At 52.6% G+C, this 21,921-nt stretch overlaps 6 protein-coding genes across 6 annotated transcripts; 5 read left to right on the forward strand and 1 right to left on the reverse strand.

The window, feature by feature from the left end:
- Positions 1–758: 758 nt before the first annotated feature.
- On the forward strand, positions 759–1,088 carry PHYSODRAFT_403690 (hypothetical protein; the record flags this gene model as incomplete). Its single annotated transcript, XM_009521206.1, has 1 exon — positions 759–1,088. A coding segment is annotated over one exon (330 nt), but the record flags the coding sequence as incomplete, so codon positions are not given.
- A 343-nt stretch (positions 1,089–1,431) lies between these two features.
- Positions 1,432–2,202, forward strand: PHYSODRAFT_430957 (hypothetical protein; the record flags this gene model as incomplete). The annotated part of the gene is made up of 1 exon (XM_009521207.1): positions 1,432–2,202. A coding segment is annotated over one exon (771 nt), but the record flags the coding sequence as incomplete, so codon positions are not given.
- Positions 2,203–15,988: 13,786 nt separating this feature from the next.
- On the reverse strand, positions 15,989–16,462 carry PHYSODRAFT_325356 (hypothetical protein; the record flags this gene model as incomplete). The annotated part of the gene is made up of 1 exon (XM_009521208.1): positions 15,989–16,462. One exon carries the CDS (start codon positions 16,460–16,462, stop codon positions 15,989–15,991), a length of 474 nt encoding a protein of 157 aa, XP_009519503.1.
- Positions 16,463–18,121: 1,659 nt separating this feature from the next.
- On the forward strand, positions 18,122–19,305 carry PHYSODRAFT_325357 (hypothetical protein; the record flags this gene model as incomplete). The annotated part of the gene is made up of 2 exons (XM_009521209.1): positions 18,122–18,206; positions 18,278–19,305. The coding sequence occupies 2 exons, from the start codon at positions 18,122–18,124 to the stop codon at positions 19,303–19,305; spliced, it is 1,113 nt and encodes a 370-aa protein (XP_009519504.1).
- A 112-nt stretch (positions 19,306–19,417) lies between these two features.
- PHYSODRAFT_325358 (hypothetical protein) lies at positions 19,418–19,923 on the forward strand (the record flags this gene model as incomplete). The annotated part of the gene is made up of 2 exons (XM_009521210.1): positions 19,418–19,645; positions 19,675–19,923. 2 exons carry the CDS (start codon positions 19,418–19,420, stop codon positions 19,921–19,923), a joined length of 477 nt encoding a protein of 158 aa, XP_009519505.1.
- A 979-nt stretch (positions 19,924–20,902) lies between these two features.
- On the forward strand, positions 20,903–21,526 carry PHYSODRAFT_481445 (hypothetical protein; the record flags this gene model as incomplete). Its single annotated transcript, XM_009521211.1, has 1 exon — positions 20,903–21,526. The coding sequence occupies one exon, from the start codon at positions 20,903–20,905 to the stop codon at positions 21,524–21,526; it is 624 nt and encodes a 207-aa protein (XP_009519506.1).
- Positions 21,527–21,921: the final 395 nt, after the last annotated feature.

Below are 21,921 nucleotides of genomic sequence, written 5' to 3' on the forward strand. Positions count from 1 at the left end.
CTCTGAGTACAAGACAGTTACTCGGAATCGCCAGGTAAAGCTGATTACACTGGCAACACCTGCTCTCCAATACGGATTCGCGACTTCAAAAGCGAAGCTAGTCGCGTCTCGGTCAAATCGATGTTTTGCACATCTTTTTCGACGTGGGCTCTAATTCGTTCCGGCGGCAACCTGAGTTTTAGGGAAAAATCTCAGTTTCCGTACCAAATTCACGTCCTCCGTGTGCAGACCTCCAGCCAGCCAGGCAGACCTTCAGCCTTCAAGAAAACGTCATCAGTATAGTTATAGATAGATGATGTAACGGGCAAACTGCACCCCGTTACGTGCTTACACAAGCAGAGGAAGTAGTAGGCAAATTGAACTCTGGTATTAAGTGCCGAGACGGTCTCGGCACTCGAGACCGTCCCAGCCATTAAACTTATAGTGGGCTCTGATTGGCCACCGCGCACACACGGTGGCGCCTGTGTGACAGTGGCCTGTCACAGATGAGGTGGGAGGTTGTTTGGACCTGGTGAGGGTCTTTTCCTTCATTCCTCGGTAGTTACGTAGCCTACGGGTGCTCTGACCAAGCGCTCCATCAATACCACTTCGACTTCTTCCTTCTACCTGCTTGGTCTTCTTCCTCTTCAAGATCTCTCAATCTCAACAGGTTTTGAGCCCAACTTCGCCAGAGAAACAAGACGTCAAGAAGCCCCCACCCCAAGAACATTTCGCGCTCCAACTGGAAAGACTGTTGGAACTTCAACTCCCGCAAGCCAGACTTCACAGCCTGGCAGATTCGGATTCGAGCGCTGCTTGAAGCGGAAGGTGTGTGGGAGATCGTGAACAAGACGCATCGATACAACTGGCACTGGGGTCAACGTCGACGCGATGAATTCATCTCGCAGGATAAGAAGGCGTTCCAGCTTCTCATCAACTCGCTCGACGACGCGACGGTGAAGGCCATGAGCAAGTACGAGTACTCGTGGTTGGTGTACGAGCACATGGAGCGCGTGTATGCCTCGAAGGACACCGTGAGCATCTATCATGCCAGATCCAGCTTTCACAACCTCAAATACAAGGATGGGGCCAACCTGAGTCCCAGTCTACGCGTAGTTACATGTTCACAGCATTATAAAAGCGTATTAACTGTTTTCGTGCAAGGGGTATTTACAGCTAATGTAAATACCAGTCGCTTGGGTACGGAATACTTAAGTACTTACTTGAATATAGCATTAAAGTAAATGTCCATGCCCTTAGCGACTACCGTCTTCCCTCGTACTAGACGCCTAGCCGTTGTATGCGAGGTTGGCCCACAATCCCAAATCTTATCTCACCCTCGAATTGAAGCTATAGCAAAATAGAACGCCTACCCAATGTAGCACATGTTGTAAATGGCATATGATGACCGAACTCCTTGTTACCAACAATCCTGCTGTCAGTTGGACGAACCTTCGCCGTTATAACATCTTCGTGTTATTGGTACCGCCGAACATGACAAATCTACTCCAACCGCTCTATGTGGCTCTAAACAGGAGCTTTCAAGCTTTCTACAACGACCGATTCGATGAGTATATAGGCAAAGCGCTGATCGATCCAACTTTGCAGACAAAGCAGGGTAACCCCAAGGTTCCTCACTACCGAACGGTATCTCAATGGGTTCTGACCTGGATTGAGATGAAGGACGCCACCGACATCAAAAAAGCATTTCGGGTTTGTGGCCTTGTTAAACGACAGTCATTTGATGTGGAAGACCTCCATCTCCCGCGCGAGCTGTTGGAGGCGAGTATTGATTTGGATGAATGTCACCGCAGATACAAGGCTCTGCTTGACGAAGAAGCTGATCTAGAAGAGGTTTGCATTGACCCACCTGAGTGGTATGTACCGGAGGAGACTAAATCAAGTCTTCATCGTTGCCTCCGTTTCAGCCTCGCACCCTCTATCGCCGACTACACCACGCTGCTGACGGAGTTCATGGCTGGACTTGAAGATTTGACGGGCTTACTTGACCACGACTATATTGAGTCGATCAGAAACGGAACTGCTGAATGGGGTGAGTTGAAGATTTTTGCAGCATCCAGATTGCACAGATGCAGCATTGAAGTGAAAACTTTGAACGACAACTGCAAAGTGATTTCCGAGTTCACATACACTGTTCCTGAGGCAACTGGGAAGATATGCCTTGCTCGACTGGGCCCTCAGTTTGCGTTGCACGTAGCAGGAATGCCGATATAGCTTAGAGGCCACTACCAAGGCCTCCCTGTCCACTTTAAAGGTGGTCCACATAATCGTACCTAAGCTGCCTTGGACGCCGAAGGCGGCTCCACTGCTTCGCTGCGCTCGGCAACTGGTTATGTGGGCCACCTTATTATGTTGTCACGTGCTACACACGGGACGGACACACTGGACGGTCTCTCTAGTAGATGGTTAGGATAAATATGATAAAAGCCCGCTTGCATAGAGTTTTGAACTGATGATGCCAAGTTCTACCGTCTTCCCTCGTACTAGACGCCTAGGCGTTCTAAAAAAATAGAACGCCTAGTGGGCGCTCTATTTGCTGCCGAGCGAAGCGAAGGCGGCACCCGCAGAACCCCTCAGGCGATATTGCGCGGTCGTGCTGCAAGGCGCTGCTCGCCTGGCACGCATTCGTCGAACCTATTGCTCGGGCTAGCTCGCGTACGATTAATAGCGGCGCCAACGGCCCATAGTAATGTAAAATAGTTCCCTTGCTCTTTTAAAAATATTCAGCGTGGCACCAATTAAATATTTTTAAGAATTATTAATGTGGACCACACTAAGTCGAGATGCATACTTTTGCCCCCAGTTTGAATTTGGGACTCGCGCGCGCCACGACGCCGACGAGGTACGCTGCGTGTATGCATGTTAGTTAGCCTCACAAGCCACCACCACCACCACGCACAGATAGTCCGAGGCTCCTGGTGCTGCTTAGGGGGAAGTATCATCCTAGCGGGGCTTGCCTCGCTAGGCGGAAGCCGTGCTTAGGTTTTTTTTTAAAAATATTGGTCTAATTTGGGTAGGACTATTTATAGTCGTACACATTTTTGACCTTTACAGAGTATTTAAACCCACCGCCCACTCTGGCGAGTAGCATAACGTAGATTATCGAAATCTGACACATTTTGGTAATTTATATTGGCACCGGTCTATTGACAACAAACCCGAACGCGAACCAGTTGATCTGGCCGTAATGGGTCCTTTGGCCCATGCGACCAAGCCATTCCCATGAATGCGCAAAAGGATATCGCACGAAGACCCTCAGTACTGCCCAGGCGCTCAACCCTGACTTGCCGACTGCACGTTTGCGAGCGAATTCACTTCGGTGTTTCGTGTCGGTTACTTCGTTCCATGAGATAGTAAACTTCGATGGGAGCCGCACCACCCGGGCAGTACGCAGATGTCCAACACAACCAAGCAGCATGGAAGACTACTGCTATGTGCGGTGTACTTAGACTTTATGTCTAACGCGTCACGCTACTCTGTTTCGTGTTCGCAGTGAGTGAGCCATGGCCCGCCGCCCCAAACGTCAACGCACTCGAGCTGAAATCTGAGCGGCCCTGAAGCACATATGCGCATGTGAACAAGACACCGGTAGAGCCAGAGGAGGAGGGAGTAAAGCGGAAGCGCCAGAAAACACGCTCTCGGGTGAAACGCGGCTTGGAAAAGGAGTTGGAAGCTCTCAGTATTGCTGGAGATGGCAGCGGTGCACCGCCGCCTGCGCCTCCGGTCGACGTGGTTGTTGAACAACCTACAGTGGAGCAGGAAGGCAAGACGGAAGAGGATGACCCGCTGGAGAACCAGCGACAGTTTGCGACTGCATACGCAGTGGGACATCGCATTGCGGAAGAAGAGGCTGTACAGGGATCACCGCCGATCCCCTCCTCAGCCGATAGAGCGGTAGCCGATCGAGCCCGCAACGCGGAACGTCAAAGGATTCGCCAAGCTAACATGACCGCATCGCAAAAGGAGCGTACCAAGGCTAAAACCCGAGAACGCGCGCGAGCCTCAAGGGCTAATAGGACGGATTCCCAACGAGCTGCAGCAAGGGAAGCTGATCGACTCCGTAAACAGGCAAGACGTGCACGTCAAAACCCTGCGAATCGGGATGAGGCGCGTGATCGCAATCGCTCTTCTTTGCGAACCCATCGCGAAGGGCAATCTGCGGATGCACGCGAGGCGGCTCGGCAGCTAAACCGAGAGCGAGAAGCTGCGAGACGCGCACAACAGACCGTTGAGCAGCGTGCGGCTTCGCAAGCAAGTGATCGTGAACGCCATGCCGTCAGGCGTGCATCACAGATCCAGGAGGAGCGAGAAAGGTCACAAGCGGTCGACCGGGAACAATACGCTACCAGGCGCGAAGCCCTAACGGAAACAGAACTCGAGGCACTGCGTGAACAGAACCGCATTCGGCGCAGGGCTGTTAAGCATCGCCACGCACACGCCAACCATGAAACCTTTCGGGTTGCCAACGTTAGGGGACAACACATCGTCAACGGGCGCCACAAACTACCTCCCACAACCATGGGCCGGTTGTGCCACGCTTGGAAATGGCCGGGCGAGTTCGAATTCATTTGCTGCATGCGGGGCAGGGTGAAACTACCTCCGCTTCGTGCAGCACCTCCGCGGCTCTTGGAGGGGTATAGAGACGACAAGTTCCGCCGCAATATCCGGGCGTACAACCAGGCCATTGCTTTTACGTCAATCGGTGCTTCCTCCAGCGACAGACGATTTCAAGGGGTAGCTCAAGACGACGAGGTTGCGGGACAAAACGGCGTGTACACGTATCGTATCCAAGGAGCAATGGACCATTACCTGGGATCTATGCTGCCTTACGTGGACCGCGCTACAGGCGAGAGAACGGCGCCCAAGTTCGCACAGGTCTACATCGTGGATCCGGTTATGCAAGAGCGTGCCAAGCGACGCAAAAGTATTTATGCTGATCTGGACAACGTGGCTTTGAAGGATATCGAGGATATCATGAAGCGGTGTAATCCGTTTGCACAGCATTTCCTAAACTTCGGGGAGAAGCTGCGAGCGGATTTGGCGAAGGGTATACCCATCATGGACATTGAGTACAAGCTCCATGCTAAGCCATCCCAACCCGGGACGCACAACTCGCCTACTGTTTCTGAAGTCGGCGCCGTTGTGGTCACGGATGGTAACGTTCCCAAGCCACGCGATCTGCTTCTCTACGCGCGGGACCATCAACTGTTGCGTCTATTTGAGACCGACGAGAAGTACGATCCTCTTCAATATCCTCTGCAGTTTCCTTACGGCGACCTCGGATGGACGTATTCAAACCTGTACGCGGACGGAGCTCTGTATCGGAAGAAACGGAAGATGGCTTTGCGCGAACACACCGCTTATCGGCTGTTCCAGAAGGATTGGGATCAATCGACTCTTTTCCAAGGTGAGCGGCTGTGCCAGCAATGGGTGGTCGACCAGCGAGCTAAGCGTGAACACGAACAGTTGCGATGGGTGGCTACTCATCAGAAGGAGATCCGTGCGGACCAGTATCACGGAGTTCAAGACGCGCTGCTCAATTAGACGACTGTGACGCCAGATGAAGGTGAAGCAGTTGTGTCCGAGTTCGATCGTGAAACCGGCGAATTGGTACACCCAGATCGGAGACGCAGCGGCGATGACGAGCACTTTCTGGGCCAAATCGGCAAACGAGTTATCCTTCCGGACTCGCATGTCGGTGGCCCGCGCTACATGTATAAGGCGTATCAAGTCTCAATGGCTATTGTACGTGAATACGGGAAGCCTGATGTGTTCCTTACCAAGACTTGCAACCCCAAGTGGGAAGAGATCCTGGAAAAGCTCCCTGCGGGTCAAACCGCTCAAGACCACCCGGATATCGTTGCCCGGGTCTGGCAACAAAAGCTCAAGACCCTTCTGGCGGATTTGGACGAAGGTATTATCGGGCGACTACAGGCCCGTATTTACGTAGTAGAATTCCAGAAGCGCGGCCTTCCACACGCCCACATTCTCACGATTCTGGAGGATGGAGACAAGCCTCGGACTCGCGAGATTATTGACAAGTTGGTGTCTGCGGAGGTGCCCAACAAGGACGTTAATCCCGATCTGTACGAAACGATCATGAGTTGCATGATGCATGGTCCGTGCGGAGCTGCGAACCCTACGAGCCCGTGCATGAAGGAGGGGAAGTGCACCAAGGGGTACCCGAAGCCGTTGGTAGAAGTGACTCGAGCGAACCAAGATGGATATCCTGTGTACAGGCGGCGCCGGCGTGAACCGGGGGTTCTAACGTACAAAGGCAAGACGTACGACAACGAGACAGTGAACCAGTGGGTGGTTCCGTACAACCCGTACCTATCGCAAAAGTACAATTGCCACATCAACGTGGAGGTGTGTACGGCAATTACGGCGGTGAAGTATCTGTACAAGTACGTATACAAAGGGTCCGACAGAGCTGTGATTACTATTGAAGCCGTGCGAGACCCCAACAGCCCCCGTGTGGAGCCCAACCAGATCCTACCGTTTTTGAACGCCAGACACATATCATCGGTAGAGGCATGTATGCGGCTTTTGGCGTACGATATCCAAGGCAAGACACACTCCTTTACGAAGCTTACCGTTCACTTAGAAGATGGTCAGACGGTGATTTTTCAACCCACCGAGGACCCAGCAGCGGTCGCAGATCGGGGGAAACGTACAATATTGACGAGCTTTTTCGAGCTATGTACCAATGCAACCAGATTGCCAAGACCATGTTGTACCAAGATATCCCGAAGAAATTTTCCTGGGATGACAAGGCGAAAAAGTGGGTTCGTAGAACTAACTACCAGGCGGTGATTGGACGCTTGATCCACGTTTCACACAGAGATATGGAGCGCTTCTATCTGCGCGTGTTACTATGTCACCACAGGGGACCGACTTCCTTCGAGGATGCCCGCACTGTGAATAGAGTCCTTTACAGCACGTATCATTTGGTGGCGAAGCACGCCGGTTTTCTGGACGGCGATCAAGAGTGTGTCGCATGCATGTCGGAGGCCGCAACGTTTAAGATGCCGAAGCAACTGCGCCAGCTGTTCGCAACGTTGCTGGTGTATTCCCATGTTACAGACGTTCGGGCGTTGTGGGATCAGTTCTACGAAGAACTTTCCAGTGATATCGAGAAGAAGTACAAGAATCTTGAAGGTCAGACAAAGGCGGATACTGTCCAATTCCACACGCTCAAGAGACTTAACGACCACTTGCAAGTAAGCGGGTATGCCGTGCATGACTTTGATCTCCCGCAGTTGAGCGAGCATCGGGTTTTGGTTCTGGAATCTCTGTTGGAAAACAACCTTATCCGCCGGGAACGGACAGGTTACAAGCCGGATGTGTTACTCCGAATTCACGAGCGTACCGGTGACCTGAACGAAGGTCAACGCGCCATCTACGAAAAGGTTATGGATGCAGTGGAATATCCTCAAGTTGGCAAAAAACTGTTCTTTATCGACGGACCAGGTGGTACGGGAAAATCAACACTACTCAAGCATATCCTGGCAAGTGTCCGCCTTTCGGGAAAGTTCGCACTTGCGGTGGCGTCTAGCGGGATTGCGGCTTTACTGCTGATGGGTGGGCGCACCGCACACTCTACGTTCAAGATTCCTCTCAAGCTGAATGAATACTCGACTTGCTCGATTTACAAGCAGTCCAAACTCCGGAAGTTAATTCAAGAGGCCAGTCTGATCATCTGGGACGAGGCGCCAATGACCCACCGCCATGCCTTTGAAGCTGTCGACCGTAGTCTACGAGATATCATGGAAAACGATCAAGAACCGTTTGGCAGGAAAACGTTCGTACTGTCGGGTGATTTTCGGTAAATTCTGCCCGTGGTAGTGAGAGGCACGCCTGCCGAAACGATCGACGCCTGTCTGAAGTCGTCCAGCCTATGGCAGCACTTCGAACAAGTCCACCTCACCGAGAACATGCGAGTGCGGTCGACCCACAGCGCAAGCACATCGACTGAGCTGGCAGCCTTTTCCGAGTTCCTTCTACAAGTTGGTGAAGGCAGACACGAGGTGAACCCTACCCTTGGAGGCGACTATATGAAGATCCCGCGGGACATGTTGGTTGAGAACCCGCCTGAAGAACCAGACGAGGATGCTGAGATCATGCCAGGGGCTATCCCAATTGGCCTAACTCGGATGGTTGATGCCATGTATGCGGATATCAACAACCCGGCAATTGCAACTGATGACTACTTCGCAAGCCGTACTATCTTGACGACGACTAATGCTATGGCTCAACGTATTAACGATGTGGTGTCTGCGCGCCTGGAGGGTGACGCCCAAGAGTATCTCTCTATTGACTTAGTACAAGACGACCAAGGCAGCAACTTCTTCGACCAAGAAGTCCTGAATTCTGTGAACATTAACGGTATCCCACCCCACCGACTGACGCTTAAGGTGGGAGCACCAATCATGCTCATGCGAAATTTGAACCCGGACTTAGGCCTATTCAACGGCACGCGATGAAGCTAAAACCTCATGTCATCCACGCGACGATCATGACGAGGGAGCGCCGCGGAAAAAACGTGTTGATTCCCAGGATTGTATTCATCAGTGACGACAACGCTCGAGACTTCCCGTTTCGCTTGAGGCGTAAGCAGTTCCCGGTACAGCCCGCGTTCGCGATGACCATCAACAAGGCCCAAGGACAAACGGTGTTTAACCTCGGATTGTACCTCGCGTCTCCCTGCTTCTCACACGGCCAGCTGTATGTCGCGCTCTCCCGGGTTACCGCCCGATCCAAGATCAAGGCGTTGATTGAATACCCCCAGTTAGAAGAAGACGATGGAGCGTACACAGCGAACATCGTGTACAGACAAATTTTCGAGACGGCGTAGTCACGGCGAGGAGGGGTCCTGCACATAACTTTGAATAATACGTGTTCTTTTGCATTTGAATTTGGTTTTTTTGACAAGTTTTACACAAACACGCCGGACTAATTAGCCCACCGGAGCGAAGCGAAGGTGGGCGGTCCTAACTACTACGGCTAACCACAAAACCTTCCGCCGCGTAGCGGCGGCGCTCGGCTAGTCCTAAACATCAATTGGAGCAACGCGCTGTCCGTCGGTCACAGAAATCGTCAAGCTTATCCACTAAGTACGAATTACACTGAGTACGATTAGCTGCCGAGGCGGCCCCCAGAAAGGCCCCCAGAAATGGCAAAAACAATTTGTTGCTGCCGAGCGTAGCGAAGGCGGCCCATTGCCCTATAATCGGTATTAAAATGATTGGTTTATATTGTATGTCTATTAATAGCACCGTTTCACTTCTCCAATGGACCAATTCGACTGCTCTACCTGCAAGGCGCGCATTGTGCCGCCACCGCTCGGCATGGACCGCCTTGGGCTGAAGGCGTGCGGGTGCGGCAAGGCCCTGCTTGCAGGCAGCTCCTATGCGAGGCCCGAAGCCACACATCTGGGACCAAAACTAAAAGCACCGCCGCGTAGCGGGGGCGACCAGATTTCCCCCGCTGTGCCGCGAGGTTAATATTATTATTAGCCATTTTTACGATATTAATGAGCAGTAGCAGCGATAGCCCAATGATATAATAGCTATGCGAGTAGTGCATAGTGACAGCGATAGCTGGGCTTGCCCTACTATATAGTATAATTTTAATTCAGCGAACTTGGTTAAATATAAGCACATTGTAAGCCATAGCAGCGCATAGTTAGCTATAGCAGCGCGTATTCAGCGATAGGAGCGCATAGTTAAGCGCTAGCAGCGCGTAGTAAGCGATTTGAACGTATAGTTAGCGGTAGCAACACGTCGAAAACGATTGCAACGGATACTTAGCGATAGCAGCGCATAGTAAATGATAGTAAATGATAGCAGCGTATAGTAAGCGATAGAAGCGCATAGAAGGCGATAGCACCGACGTAATAAGCGATAGCAGTGCGAGTACATGTAGCGAGAGGTACAGTAGCTGAAGACGATTGATTAATAGTTTCAGGTTAGTTTTTGTGTAATACTTTAGGGAAGGATATATTATAGCTGCAGAGGTGCTGAGTGCTCATCTATAAAGGCATATAGCTACATTGGCTTAAACGTGTGGCGTTTATCTGTAACTTATAGTATTTAGCGGTAAGATAATGGGTTCTGGGGATAGTAGATGCCTAGACATGCATTGGAGTGGAGGTTTTATTGTAGTTCATACTGGCATTCCATTGACGCGTTTCCACACACTCTAACAATACTGGTAGATTGTTTACCGGGTTGGATACAGGTCGGGCCTGAATTTCCGGTCAGGTTTTTCAATACAACTATAAAGACGTTTCCTGGCCACTTCCAGCTGCTAGTTGGCAAGGGTGGGCGACATCACGGGCGAGGGCGAGCAGCGCGAGCTCGAGACTCACCAAGTGCATTCACGCATTGCCAACACCCGCCGATCAGGCGGGGGGGGGGGGGGGGGGGGGTCTGCGCGAGCGACCGAACGCGAGCGCTGCAACCCGATATTTTTTTTTCTAGACACAGCGCCTGGCCGAGTCGAGGACTTCGATTGAGGGGGTGGGGCAGGCCGCGCAGCGGCGCCCCCTGAGCGAAGCGAGAGAGGGGCGGGGCCCCCGTGTCGAAGTCCGCAGACGAGAGTCAACGCGCTAGTGTCCTACCCAAGGTACGTTATCCCTCCTGAAATGCCTGACCAAAACGCCAGGTCTGACCCGTATCCGAACCGATAAATAGATAACCGCAATACTGATGAGCCGTACAATACCTGTATATTAACGAATTAGCATTGCACGCTGTATGAATTTGAACGCGACGGCGATACTTTCGCTACTCAACTGTAGGTAGTACACAAAAGTATTAATGTGCATTACGTAGCAGAATAATTTACTGATACGCACGTCTTAGCTCATTAAAAATGAGATTTGAAGTGGGATACGTCGAAATTAACGCAGCCCACAGCTCATTACATTCTTAGGACCGTACAAAATGCTGAAACGATGCAGCACGATATATACACGATTTTTTTAAAGAAAACTAGCTCGAAATGTAATGCTGAGAACATGAATAGCGAATCCATCACTTTGGGCTTATCGCCTGGTCACAGAATGTAAATGCTATAGCCTACCAACCGTATAGAGAAACAAACTATAGTTATGCGATAACATGATAAAATAACAGTATACAGACTTCAAAGTGCGCACACTGTAGATAGCAACACCGTATTGATCTACCCCACCACGACATGTAGCTCATGCCAAAGTTTAATTCTACTACATATACAACACACAGATTACTTAAGGTATGTACTCCGCGGGGACTTTGTAATTGGATTAAGTAGTTGCACCTGTTTGGACCGGTTTACAACAGATAGATCAAATGTTTTACCTTACTACATTCATCTACTCTGACATAGGGATATGTATTAAGCTGATTTCAGTCACGTCAGTCACACTACTGATAGTAGCTCAACGTAAATAAACATTTTTTACATGCACACAAGCAAAATTTAATAACCTTTAAACTAAATAAAAGCCCACCGGAGCGAAGCGGAGGTGGGCGGCCCTTACTACTACAACTAACCACGAAACTACCGCCGCGTAGCGGCGGCGCTCGGCTAGTTGTCAATAATTGGGTCAATATGATATTGTATTGGAAACCGAGGCGCCCAGTAACAAAGATTTTTATTGAAAAACCCAATTATTTACTGTAATGCAATATTGTTTTCCGACCTCTGACCGGTACGCGCATTTGCTCTTGCATTACATTAATTTTAAGTTCATTGAAACAGCGAGACCAGCAGAGTGCCCCCCCCCCCAACACGTATGGTCTTGCAATTTCACACAAACGCCAAATATATAGCTAACACTAGCGTTTGTTAAATGTTTGTTATGGTATAGTGAATCTGGCGAACATGTATGTGGAGTGAGACGTGTAGTCGTTCATCTTGAAGCTCTTTTAAATCACTTACAGTGAGTTCATGTTATTGTGAAAAGCACTAAAGTTGGTGTCAGAATTGCACATTGCTACTTTAACTTGCTCAGGAAATAGCATGCGATTTGGAGAGCAACGACGTCTTACTTCCTGCGCAAATGACAATACTTCGTCTATTTATCAAGATTGTCAGGGCAAAAAGAGAATTCTCCACGTTTTCTTCACAGCTACAGAGCATACATCCTGCTTTTGTCTCCACTATATGGCACGTCTGGCCTAGTCACCGCTTTCTGTATCATGCCAATCTTCGTACTCGGTTGCCCCCGCTGCTGCAGAACTGTGTGTAGCAAGCGATTTATAGATTTCTTCAGTCAACGATTGCAGCAACTAATATGCCAACTAATTCTAGTGCTGCCTTCTTGCTTCCGCATGAGTGGTTCGTAATAGTTAGCGGTAGCATAGTATAGCCTTTGGATTTAGACTTCACTGCTCCATGCCAGTTGTGCCAAGGATCTATCAGTGTACTGATCGACACCTTGAATTAGGCTATCTATGAATAACTTAATCCAAACGACTCTTCAGTACATTGTTTCGTACATTAGCGGATACTTTTACGGAGCTGCCTGACCTCTCATATGTTTTTTACGGTGTCATTTGCCTCCGTTACCACATTTAACCGGAGTTCAGCCACCCCTTGAAAAGGGTTCCACGGTCCATGTGCATAAATCGTCGGTCGTCAACTCTTACTTAAACTTCAACGATTAACGCAATCGCTTGTTTGCTGATACAAACGGGGCGATCTCCGGTTCGATAAAAAAGTTGACCTCAGTTTAATAACTTGTTATACCTTCGACCAAGGTAACATTTGAAGGGTCGCGTTTGGGCGCCGTTCTACATGAGTTCGTGTGTTCTTAACTCTTTGACTACCGGGTCCCTCTCTTATGGACATATATTCTAGACCATAATTTGACCAATTTTGGCCAATAGGACTGTTCATATCTCGTAATGTTGTACGATACTCGTATGTTCATTGTGTGACTATAGCCGTTTGTGTGTGAGGTTGTACAGAGCTGTGTGGTTGTAGTCCTTCGTAAATCAAAAGCATGATTTGCGAGGAATGCCATGAAGATCCATGCGAGTGGGAGCGGTACGGAAGCGAGCTCAGTGAAAGCAGGAGCCGCATTCTCCACAGAGTCCCGCATCTTAGGCGCCTCAATAAAACATTATATCAGCCCTACTTCTATCTGAAGAATGGTCGACTTGACGCCAACCCAACAAATCAACTCCCCCTATGCATCCGAAGAAATCTGTCACGCTCACGCTCACGAAGGTGCGAATTCACGAAAGAATATTTTACTGGGAGGACAGCTTTAGCTGGCTGAACAGCCTAACCAATTTTATTTCAGCGGCCGCCCCCCCCCAACTTATATTGGCAAATGTCGCCTGAGTCCATAGTCCACAGATTATGGCTACCGTAACATTAAGGAGTTTGTACGTTTCGTGACTGGTTGTTCCCAGAATATCGACCGTATCCATAGCGTGTACCACACACTGTAGTGAGCAGTTCTTGAATATATGAAATTTATTCGGAAAATCATAACTAGGATAGCTGCATTTTTCGTTATAAGCTAACATTTACTCAAAATCATTGAAATAACAACTAACAGATTGCACTCTTTCCTGCGTCTGTAAATTGACTAAACCCCATGAATCCTTCTTGTGTAAATTTGTATAGCTGGAATGCATGACCTCAACGCGCTCGGCCGGGGGCTTTGCCCCCGGCCGAGTGCGCCTTGAAGTTCTTTCGTGTCTTTTGCGCGGCAGCTTCGCCATATTTTTAAAGGCGCTACACCAGGGTTTGAAAACTTGCCACCAACTTTCATGTTACATTATTCTTGCCTACCCCACGTTTATAAATTTAGGCACACAAAGGAAGTCTACACTGTCCTCCCAGACCAAAGCTTCGCCTCTAGTTTATATATTTTTTACACTGATAAATATTTTTTCGTTTGTCACCAGCGAGCACGCATTCACGTGAGGACCTGACAAAGCAGTGAATTAGGGGCCGCTAATGTCCACTACCAAAAAATCCGAGGCCATTCAAGCACCACAAGACGCCCCCAGTACGATTACTACGAATTCCAACACGTAAAATTACATATAATTTTGCATAAAATTCTCTACCATTATCTCTGTGGTATGTCTGGCACATGCTCGTGCCCGTACACCTCGCCGTCGTCACGGAGTTGTCCACGCAGTGTAACACTCCGTCCATCGTTGCCTTCTCGGCCACAAACGGCGCTCACCACCACGAACAAGCCGACATCGCCATCCCGGTACTCGGCACAGTGCTGATCGACGTCGGGGAGGTCACCGAGGACACATCCACCGACGACGACGTCTCCACGGTCTCGGACACGACGACGCCGTGGACTCCGTCCCCCACCATCGTCACGATCTCCTTCTCCGTCGGCATCGTCACGGAGTTGCCGGGGGGAGACGACGGCATGCGCGTGGTCAAGCGCCCGCCGCCTCAAACAAGCTGATCGCCAGCGCCCTGGCCGTCGGTGTGATGCCGAACTGCGTAGCCGGTGGCTCCCTGGCAGCCGCCGGCGTCGGCGACGTCTCCGCCGTCTTGGGCTTGACACTGCGCTGGTCTCCTCCTCTACCATCGCCGCTGCCGTCACCTCCTCCTTCTCCTCCTCCTCCGTCACCCTCACCTGCCGTCCAGCTGGGGGACGTCTGCATGTGCGTGCGCGTGCACGTACACCTCGCCGTCGCCACAGAGCTGTCCACGCAGTGTAACACTCTGTCCGTCGTCCACAACTGTACTTGCTGCCTCGTAGAACCTGACAACCGCTAAATTCTGCGGACGGCTCGGTGGCGTCTGTGCCCAATCGGTTATGCGCTCGTCGCGGCTTCCGATGGTTTCCATCTTGGACAAAATCGCCACCACCTCGGTCTCATTGCTCGCGTCTGCGCGCGAAACGGTGATGTGTGTGCCACACAAATGTAACGGTAACGCGTGTATGCCACACTAAACGGATTATTTGTATTTCATTTATCATACGTCATTTTTGCGCGGAAGGACTTCACATTGAGGTGCTACTGCTTTGAGCATCAACCGCTGTATTAGGCGGAAGACACTGCTGAGCATCGCGCTCGAGCGCAAGAGGATAGCAGAACTGCCCGTTCACTGTGGGCATCGACCTGCGCGGCAACGCCCCCAATCCGAGTGGCGGTCGGGTGCTCACTCCCGGTCTTCCTCATCGTCGATGCAGCCCAACGTCGTGTTCTTCCACTCACTCTCTGCCTCCTCGCCAATCATCGTCAGGCGATCCAACGAGGGAGTCGAGTTGTCGGCAGCATCGTATTCACCACCGTGCAGCCTCTTCGTTTTCGACAGAAGGCTCTCCGCCATCGTCCGCATATCCCCACTATCGAGACCTTGATATAGAAATATATATGTCTGCGACGCCGACTCCGCAATCGCCATCAGGACCCTAAGGTTGCGTGTGTGCGGTCATGAGCGTCTACATCGTTATCAGTTTCTCACCGGCATTCTTAGATTACGGGGATTAACAATGGCTAATGCATATCAACTAGTATGAGCTTCCGGTGAAGAGATCATTGAGCCTGAGGACTCGATGTGTCGGAGGCTCGGCCGTTACTGGTCGATGGCAACGGCCGTATTAGCGCCTTCAACACCGCCGGCAACGACTCACCGCCGTCCGTGATCGACCGAACACAGACCAACAGGCTGTACGCCAACTTTCACCTCATCGAGTCGAATGAGCCACACGTGCGCGTAGACGCAAGAGAAAGCGGTGATATTGCGATAAGGATTGCGGCAAACAGCTAGGAGTACGCACAGCCTTCATGACCTCCTTCCAGTGCTGTAGAAACTTAGTAACATACTGAGTGAGCAACGGTCAAACCTATTGACTTTCATCAACTCAACTCAACTCAACTCTGGTTAGGTTTGTGTACCACACAAATAGCCTTTTGGAGTCCAGAGCCACGGACGGAGACGATACGGCCCACGATGGAATGTGCGGGCGGCATCGTACATGCAGCCGCGACAAGCCGCAGCGCTAGTACCAACGACGGAAGAGCGGCGGCAGCGGCGCAGGTGGGCGCAGCATCCACAGAGGCGTCATGACCAAGGCAACGGAGACGTCGGCGACGACGAAGGCCGTCTGTGAGCCACCCGCGACGCAGTTCAGCATCACACCGACGGCCAGCGCGCGCTGGCGATCGGCTTGTTCGAGGCGGCGGGCACTGGTGCGCTTCGCCACGCGCGTGTAGCCGTCCCCCACCAGCAAGTTCAAGATGATGACGGCGTAGGAGAGGATCGTGACGATGTTGGGGGCTGGCGTCCAATGAGACGTCATGGACAAGCTGGTGGAGCCGCCGTCGACGTCGGAGTCCGCCAGCGAGCCACCCGCGACGAAGTTCAGTATTACAGCGATGATAAACGCGCTGGCGATCGGCTTGTTTGAGGCGGCGGACACCGTGTCCGCCGAGCCAACAACAGCGGGCTGAGATTCGGCCGATAAGGAGATCATGGTGGTTATAGGCGGTCCGTTTGATGGTAGGCGTAGGAAGGCAAGGGCAGATGGAAATGTAGACGAAGCTAAACGCAAAGAATACTCAGGCTAGTTATACTTGAGGCTGATGGCCTATACTGCCAGTACACGCCGGCGGAGACAACGCGGAGATCGCAACCGAGAGTTCCTTGCCGACAGATTAGCGATAAGCAACGTGAGCTAACATCGTCTGGTGCACGAAGTCGCTGTCGCCGTCATGGGTAGAAGCTGCAGCCAGTGCTCGGGAGGAGCTATCGGCTCAAGCCGTAGTCTGTGCTGGGGACGCAGCGACGGACGCTGTAGTTGGTGTTGGAGGGTGATCAGCGGCGAAAGACACTGTCTGCACTCGTAGTTGGTGCCGGCGGGTGCCCAGACTGGGCACGAGTAGCGGGAGCCACTGTCGGCGCTGGGGTCGCAGCCGTTCTTGGAGCATGCCCAGTGGCTACAGCCACAGTGTGTGCTGGGGTCGTTGCCGTAGTTGGTGATAGAGCGTGCCCAGGGGCGGAAGTCACAGTCTGAGGCGGAGGGTACTCAGTAGTGGGAACTGTGGGAGGCTCAATCGCTACCGCTGTCGCGGCTGCAGGACGTCGTTGGTGGTTTGCCGTTGTGGTGTAGTGCCCCGCGAAGAAGTGGGCGCGCCGGGCGCCGGAGGAAGAAGGCGAGATGGATGTCGGCGGACGCGAGTGATGGACTTCGACGCGGCTGATTAACACGCGACGCGTATTGATGGGCGCGACGCAGGGCCGAGCTCGACGGGAAAGTCGGCGCGGGTGATGGGCCGTGAGACACGGTGCCAGAATCCAGTGCGACGCGTAACCATCCGACGGGTCGACCAGCGCGCCCGTTTCCCCAAAACCCGTCAACCCAAAACCCCGTCGAGGAAATCCCGTCGAGGAAATCCCGTCGAGGAAATCCCGTCGAGGAAATCCCGTCGAGCTCAAGTTGTGATTACGTTACGCAAATCAGGTTGAAGAGCGGTAGTGCAAGCACGACAGAGTGCAGAGCGGTAGGCTTAGCAAGCAGTAGTACAGAATAGCCAGTAGCAAGGACATAGGATAGGGTAAGGACTCAGTCCCGAAATTTCTCTGAACCACTCAGACCTCTCCCCTCCGGAAGATCGCCGGGTTCTTGAAAACCACCAACCGTCGGCAAGCAGAGCCGCAAGGAACACGCGGCCCCCCGTCGCTCGCTGGCTCGGGCACTCCCCCCCCCCCTCAAACCCCGTGCTGGAAACGAAGGCACGTAAAACGTATACCGGTTAGGAGGCGCTCGATAACGCGCAGCCTAGACGAAGGACCACACGACCTGATAACCGCTGTGCACAAGACCACGCGTCGGCCCGATAACGCCACGCAACAAGCCCCAGGAAACGCCGGCCCGATAACGCCGCACGCCCGACGGGATCTCCGAGGAAACGCCGGCCCGATAAGTCCGCACGCCCAAGGAACAACCGACGCCCTAAGACAAGGAACAAGCGTCCACTCAACCCCCCAACTCTGAAGCTTGCGAAGACTTGGGCTCTATATTCGAAGATACGCTACTCAAGATCCGGGAAATTGCCCGTCGCGACCGCAGATTGGACGCGTCGGGTTTGTGCGAGGACGAACTCCGCGATTTCTGTGAGGCCGCTACTCCACAATGTGCCGCGACCCGGGAGTACTACTTCGGTTGATGAGCCAACGATCCAAGAGGCATCAGAGGCAGGTGCGCAGTCGGCTGGAAGGTCGCCGACCGCAAGAGAGCACAGTGAGAGACCTGTCGAGTCGTGGAGCTCTGAGGGAACCTTCACGACAGGCCACGGAGCCAGCGACGATCAGGAGGGCTACGAAGAAATGTTTGCCGTTCCCGATGTGGCCCCCGACGAGGGAGCCGCAAAGGGCCGCGACGCAAGTCGTGGTCCTACCGGTCGGAAGCCTGCAAAGGCCGACGACCAACAACAACCCACCGCCAAGGCCGTCACCAAGCGCAAGTCGCCCCAGAGGAAGAAGAAGGAGCGGCGCGCGCCGGACTCGGCGGAAGAGTCGCTGTCCAAGCCGCAAGGCAAGGCCGCGGGACGCCAGTACACCGTCGAGGAAGTGCGATACGTCGTGGCGCGTACGGAGCTCTTCCGACTGCTGGAGCAAGACCCGATCTTGGTCTTCCTTAGGCCCAGGTTGACGAGCAACTTCACGGGCCCCTTCATAGCGCCAGACTTCGACAGTCTCACCAGCGTCGTCTACGCCGCGCCGACCCTCTTCCAGATGCTGCTGGACTCGGCCTTCGTGCTGAGAGCCTTTGAGGTGGAGAGGCTATGCGACTGGGATCTCGAGTCTTGGTTACACGCGATTCGTGTCGTGCAAGAACCCTTGACGATTCTCGCCGGGTCCGTCAAGCAAGACGCGACGAGTTCTTCGACGGGCCATTACGCGCCGAGTCCCGCGGCGGGCCCAGCCCAGACCTCGACGACCCCGCCGTCACCTCCAACTCGTTATCAATCGATCGTGGACTCCGACAGCAGCTTCGAGTCGCCTAAGCGCAGGCCTCCGGAGAAGCTCCGCGCGCCGGATTCGGCCGAAAAACCGCTGGACAAGGCGAAAGGCGACGACAGAGGAAGCGAGTTCACGGCGGCGGAGTTGAGGTACATGCTGGCCGGAGTGGAGCTAATCCGGCTGCTGGAGCACGATCCGATCCTGCGTTTCATCAAGCCCAACACGATTAAGTTCACTGGTCCCTTCCGGATGCCGGACTTTGACAGGCTCACGAACGTCACGCGAGCTGCGGGGGCACTCTTCGAGATGTTGCACGAATCAGGCTTCAGCTTGGACATCACCGAGAGGACGTGATTGTATGACTGGGACCTCGTGTCGTGGACACGTACGATCCACGGCGTCTTGGGACCGTCGACGGTCCTGGTCGGATCCATCCAACGCGACGGCGGAGGAGAAGATCGTGTCGATGTTGGGGGCTGGCGTCCAAGGGGACGTGATGTCCAAGGTGGTGGAGACACCGTCGACGCCGGCGACCGCCAGTGAGCCACCGGGTACGCAGTGCAGCATCACACCGACGGCCAGTGCGCGCTGGCGATCGGCTTGTTCGAGGCGGCGGGCGCTGATGCGCTTCGCCACGCGCGTGCAGCCGTTCCCCACCAGCAAGTTCGAGATGAAGACGGGGGAGGAGAAGATCGTGACGAAGTTGGGGGGGTCGAAGCGCAGGATAGTGGCGTGTCCAAGATGACGGAGACCCCGGCGACGGCGGAAGCCGCCCCTTACCCACCCGCGGCGCTGTTTAGTATTAGACCGACGGCAACTGCGCTGGGGATTGGCTTCTTCAATGCGGCGGGTGCAGTGTCGTCTGGCGAGACGGCCATGGCCGGCGGAGGTTGGATGTATGAAGAGAGCACCGTGGTCAAGACGGTCGGATATGCAGTGCAACTGCAAGGATCTGCCCCACCAGACGTATAGAGAAGGCCCCATCCGATCCGGGATTCCTCCACCACACTGGCAACGACGAAGGATGAGAAGATAGCTGCGATCGAGGCAAAGGCCAGGATAGTAGACAGCGGAGCCGTTGACGATGGCGTTGACCACCGAGATGCCTGCGAAGGATTCCACCGCCTTCTGGTGTAATGGTGAGTGGTTTTCGAGGCAATGACGATGCGTTTGCAAGAGTTTCGATCGTAGTGGGGTGCCGATCGCTTGGGTGACTATGACGTGCGTGGTGCGGGCGAGTCATGTCTGAGCTTCATCCAAACGAAGTTGAGGGTGGCAGGCGAGTCATGTCTACATACGCTGAGGGTGCCAGGCGAGAAATGTCTGAGCTACTTCCGTACAAAGTATAAATTGAAGGCGGCCTGCCTAATACCAGGCTACACGCCTGCAGCAACCTACTGTAGTATCATAATAATAATTTAGTGTTGTTCCCTTTTGCGGGGGCGACTGGGTGCACTATTCACAGTGCGGCAGAGGTGCCCAGATGTAATTCTCCATACATTTCTTCGTACGGGCTGCTATTCTGAGCTGGCAGTGACTTTTCTGGAGTTGTACCTTTCTTAGCTACTGTAGTATCATATACATTCCGGCGAAATTTCATTTACCAGTGAGATTTTATTTTGACCAATCGCTGAATAGGTCTCTAACCTTCTCCATTTTGACCTATCGCTGAGCAGGAAGACTGCTATCCTTTCATTCTTCAGACAGGGATTCTTCTAACCTTTCATTCTCTTCTTCGCACGACTGCCAATCATGGCGCGGGCCAAGACGCGTTCTCAGACAAAAGCGCGAGATGCACGCGGTAGCAGGACTGGAGGGAGGGCATCTCTGGGCCACCGAGACAAGCAAAACGGTGCAAAACTGCTGGCGAGAATTCAGGACCACGAACCGAGACGATTCCGTCCAGCAGCAGGGTTCCAACACCAGTGCCCCTACAAGCTCTAGATCCGAGATGTACATCGCAAGTTTGAAGACATCTAGCGGCCTCCACATTGCTGAACGAACACGAGTTGAAAAGGCGTTTCAAGACCATGGAGAACTGGGTCTGTTCTCGCTTTTCATAACTCGAGAATTCAAGAACAGGATCCAAGATTGGACGAATGAAGGCCTCAAGTTGCTTGGCAAGGCGGAAACAATAGATAGCGAATTCGACGCTTATATCGGTCTCGAGTTAGCAATGAGTATATGCCCGCTCAATGAAATCACGGAGTTTTGGAGTGAAAGGCGTTTTCTCGGACAGCATGATTTTTCGATGACGATGAGTCGAGCGCGGTTTCAGGAAATTCGAGGTCGAGTGAAGTTGCATCCGCTGGATATGACGCCGGGTGATGGGAAAGACCCCCTCTGGCATAGCCATATCGTTCTCGAGCACATGCAAACCAAATTCGCGCAGATTGCAACCCCCTATGGTGCCAGTTCCTTTGATGAGTGCACTGTGCGAACGAAAGCCCGCACGCGGGCTAAATTCTATATGCCTTCAAAGCCCGAAAAGTACGGAATTGTTTCTACGCCTCTGTTGGGTGGAAATCGCTATACATTCACAGCGTCTGGGACAATGGGTCGGGCAATTGGATAAAAACTTCGCCTGTCGCGCGCTATACAAAGCTGTTCCCCAGCCTTACTGCTCCTGTCAACCGCACACTTTCCAACCCGGACATTCGTATAGAAAAGACGAGTGCCTCGGCCCTTTGGATTGCTATGATGGGGCATCAGGCCTTATTGGTGGAATCACCGAGTGGGAGGCGGCTTATGGTGACGGATAACTTCTACACGCGTCATATCTTAGCAAAGGCATTGCTGGCATTTTCGGATGGCGAAACGAGACTTGTGGGGACGATACGAGAAAAGAATGTCGAGAAAACAAGCAAGCCAGCCGTTGCAGCGTCGATTGCGCGGGTCGAGGCCGCAGCAAGAGGTACATGGGAACTGATCGCAATACCGGAGCAAGAGCCAGGATACTCTCAGCGAAAA

Source organism: Phytophthora sojae, assembly GCF_000149755.1.
Source record: "Phytophthora sojae unplaced genomic scaffold PHYSOscaffold_2, whole genome shotgun sequence".
NCBI lineage: Eukaryota > Oomycota > Peronosporomycetes > Peronosporales > Peronosporaceae > Phytophthora > Phytophthora sojae.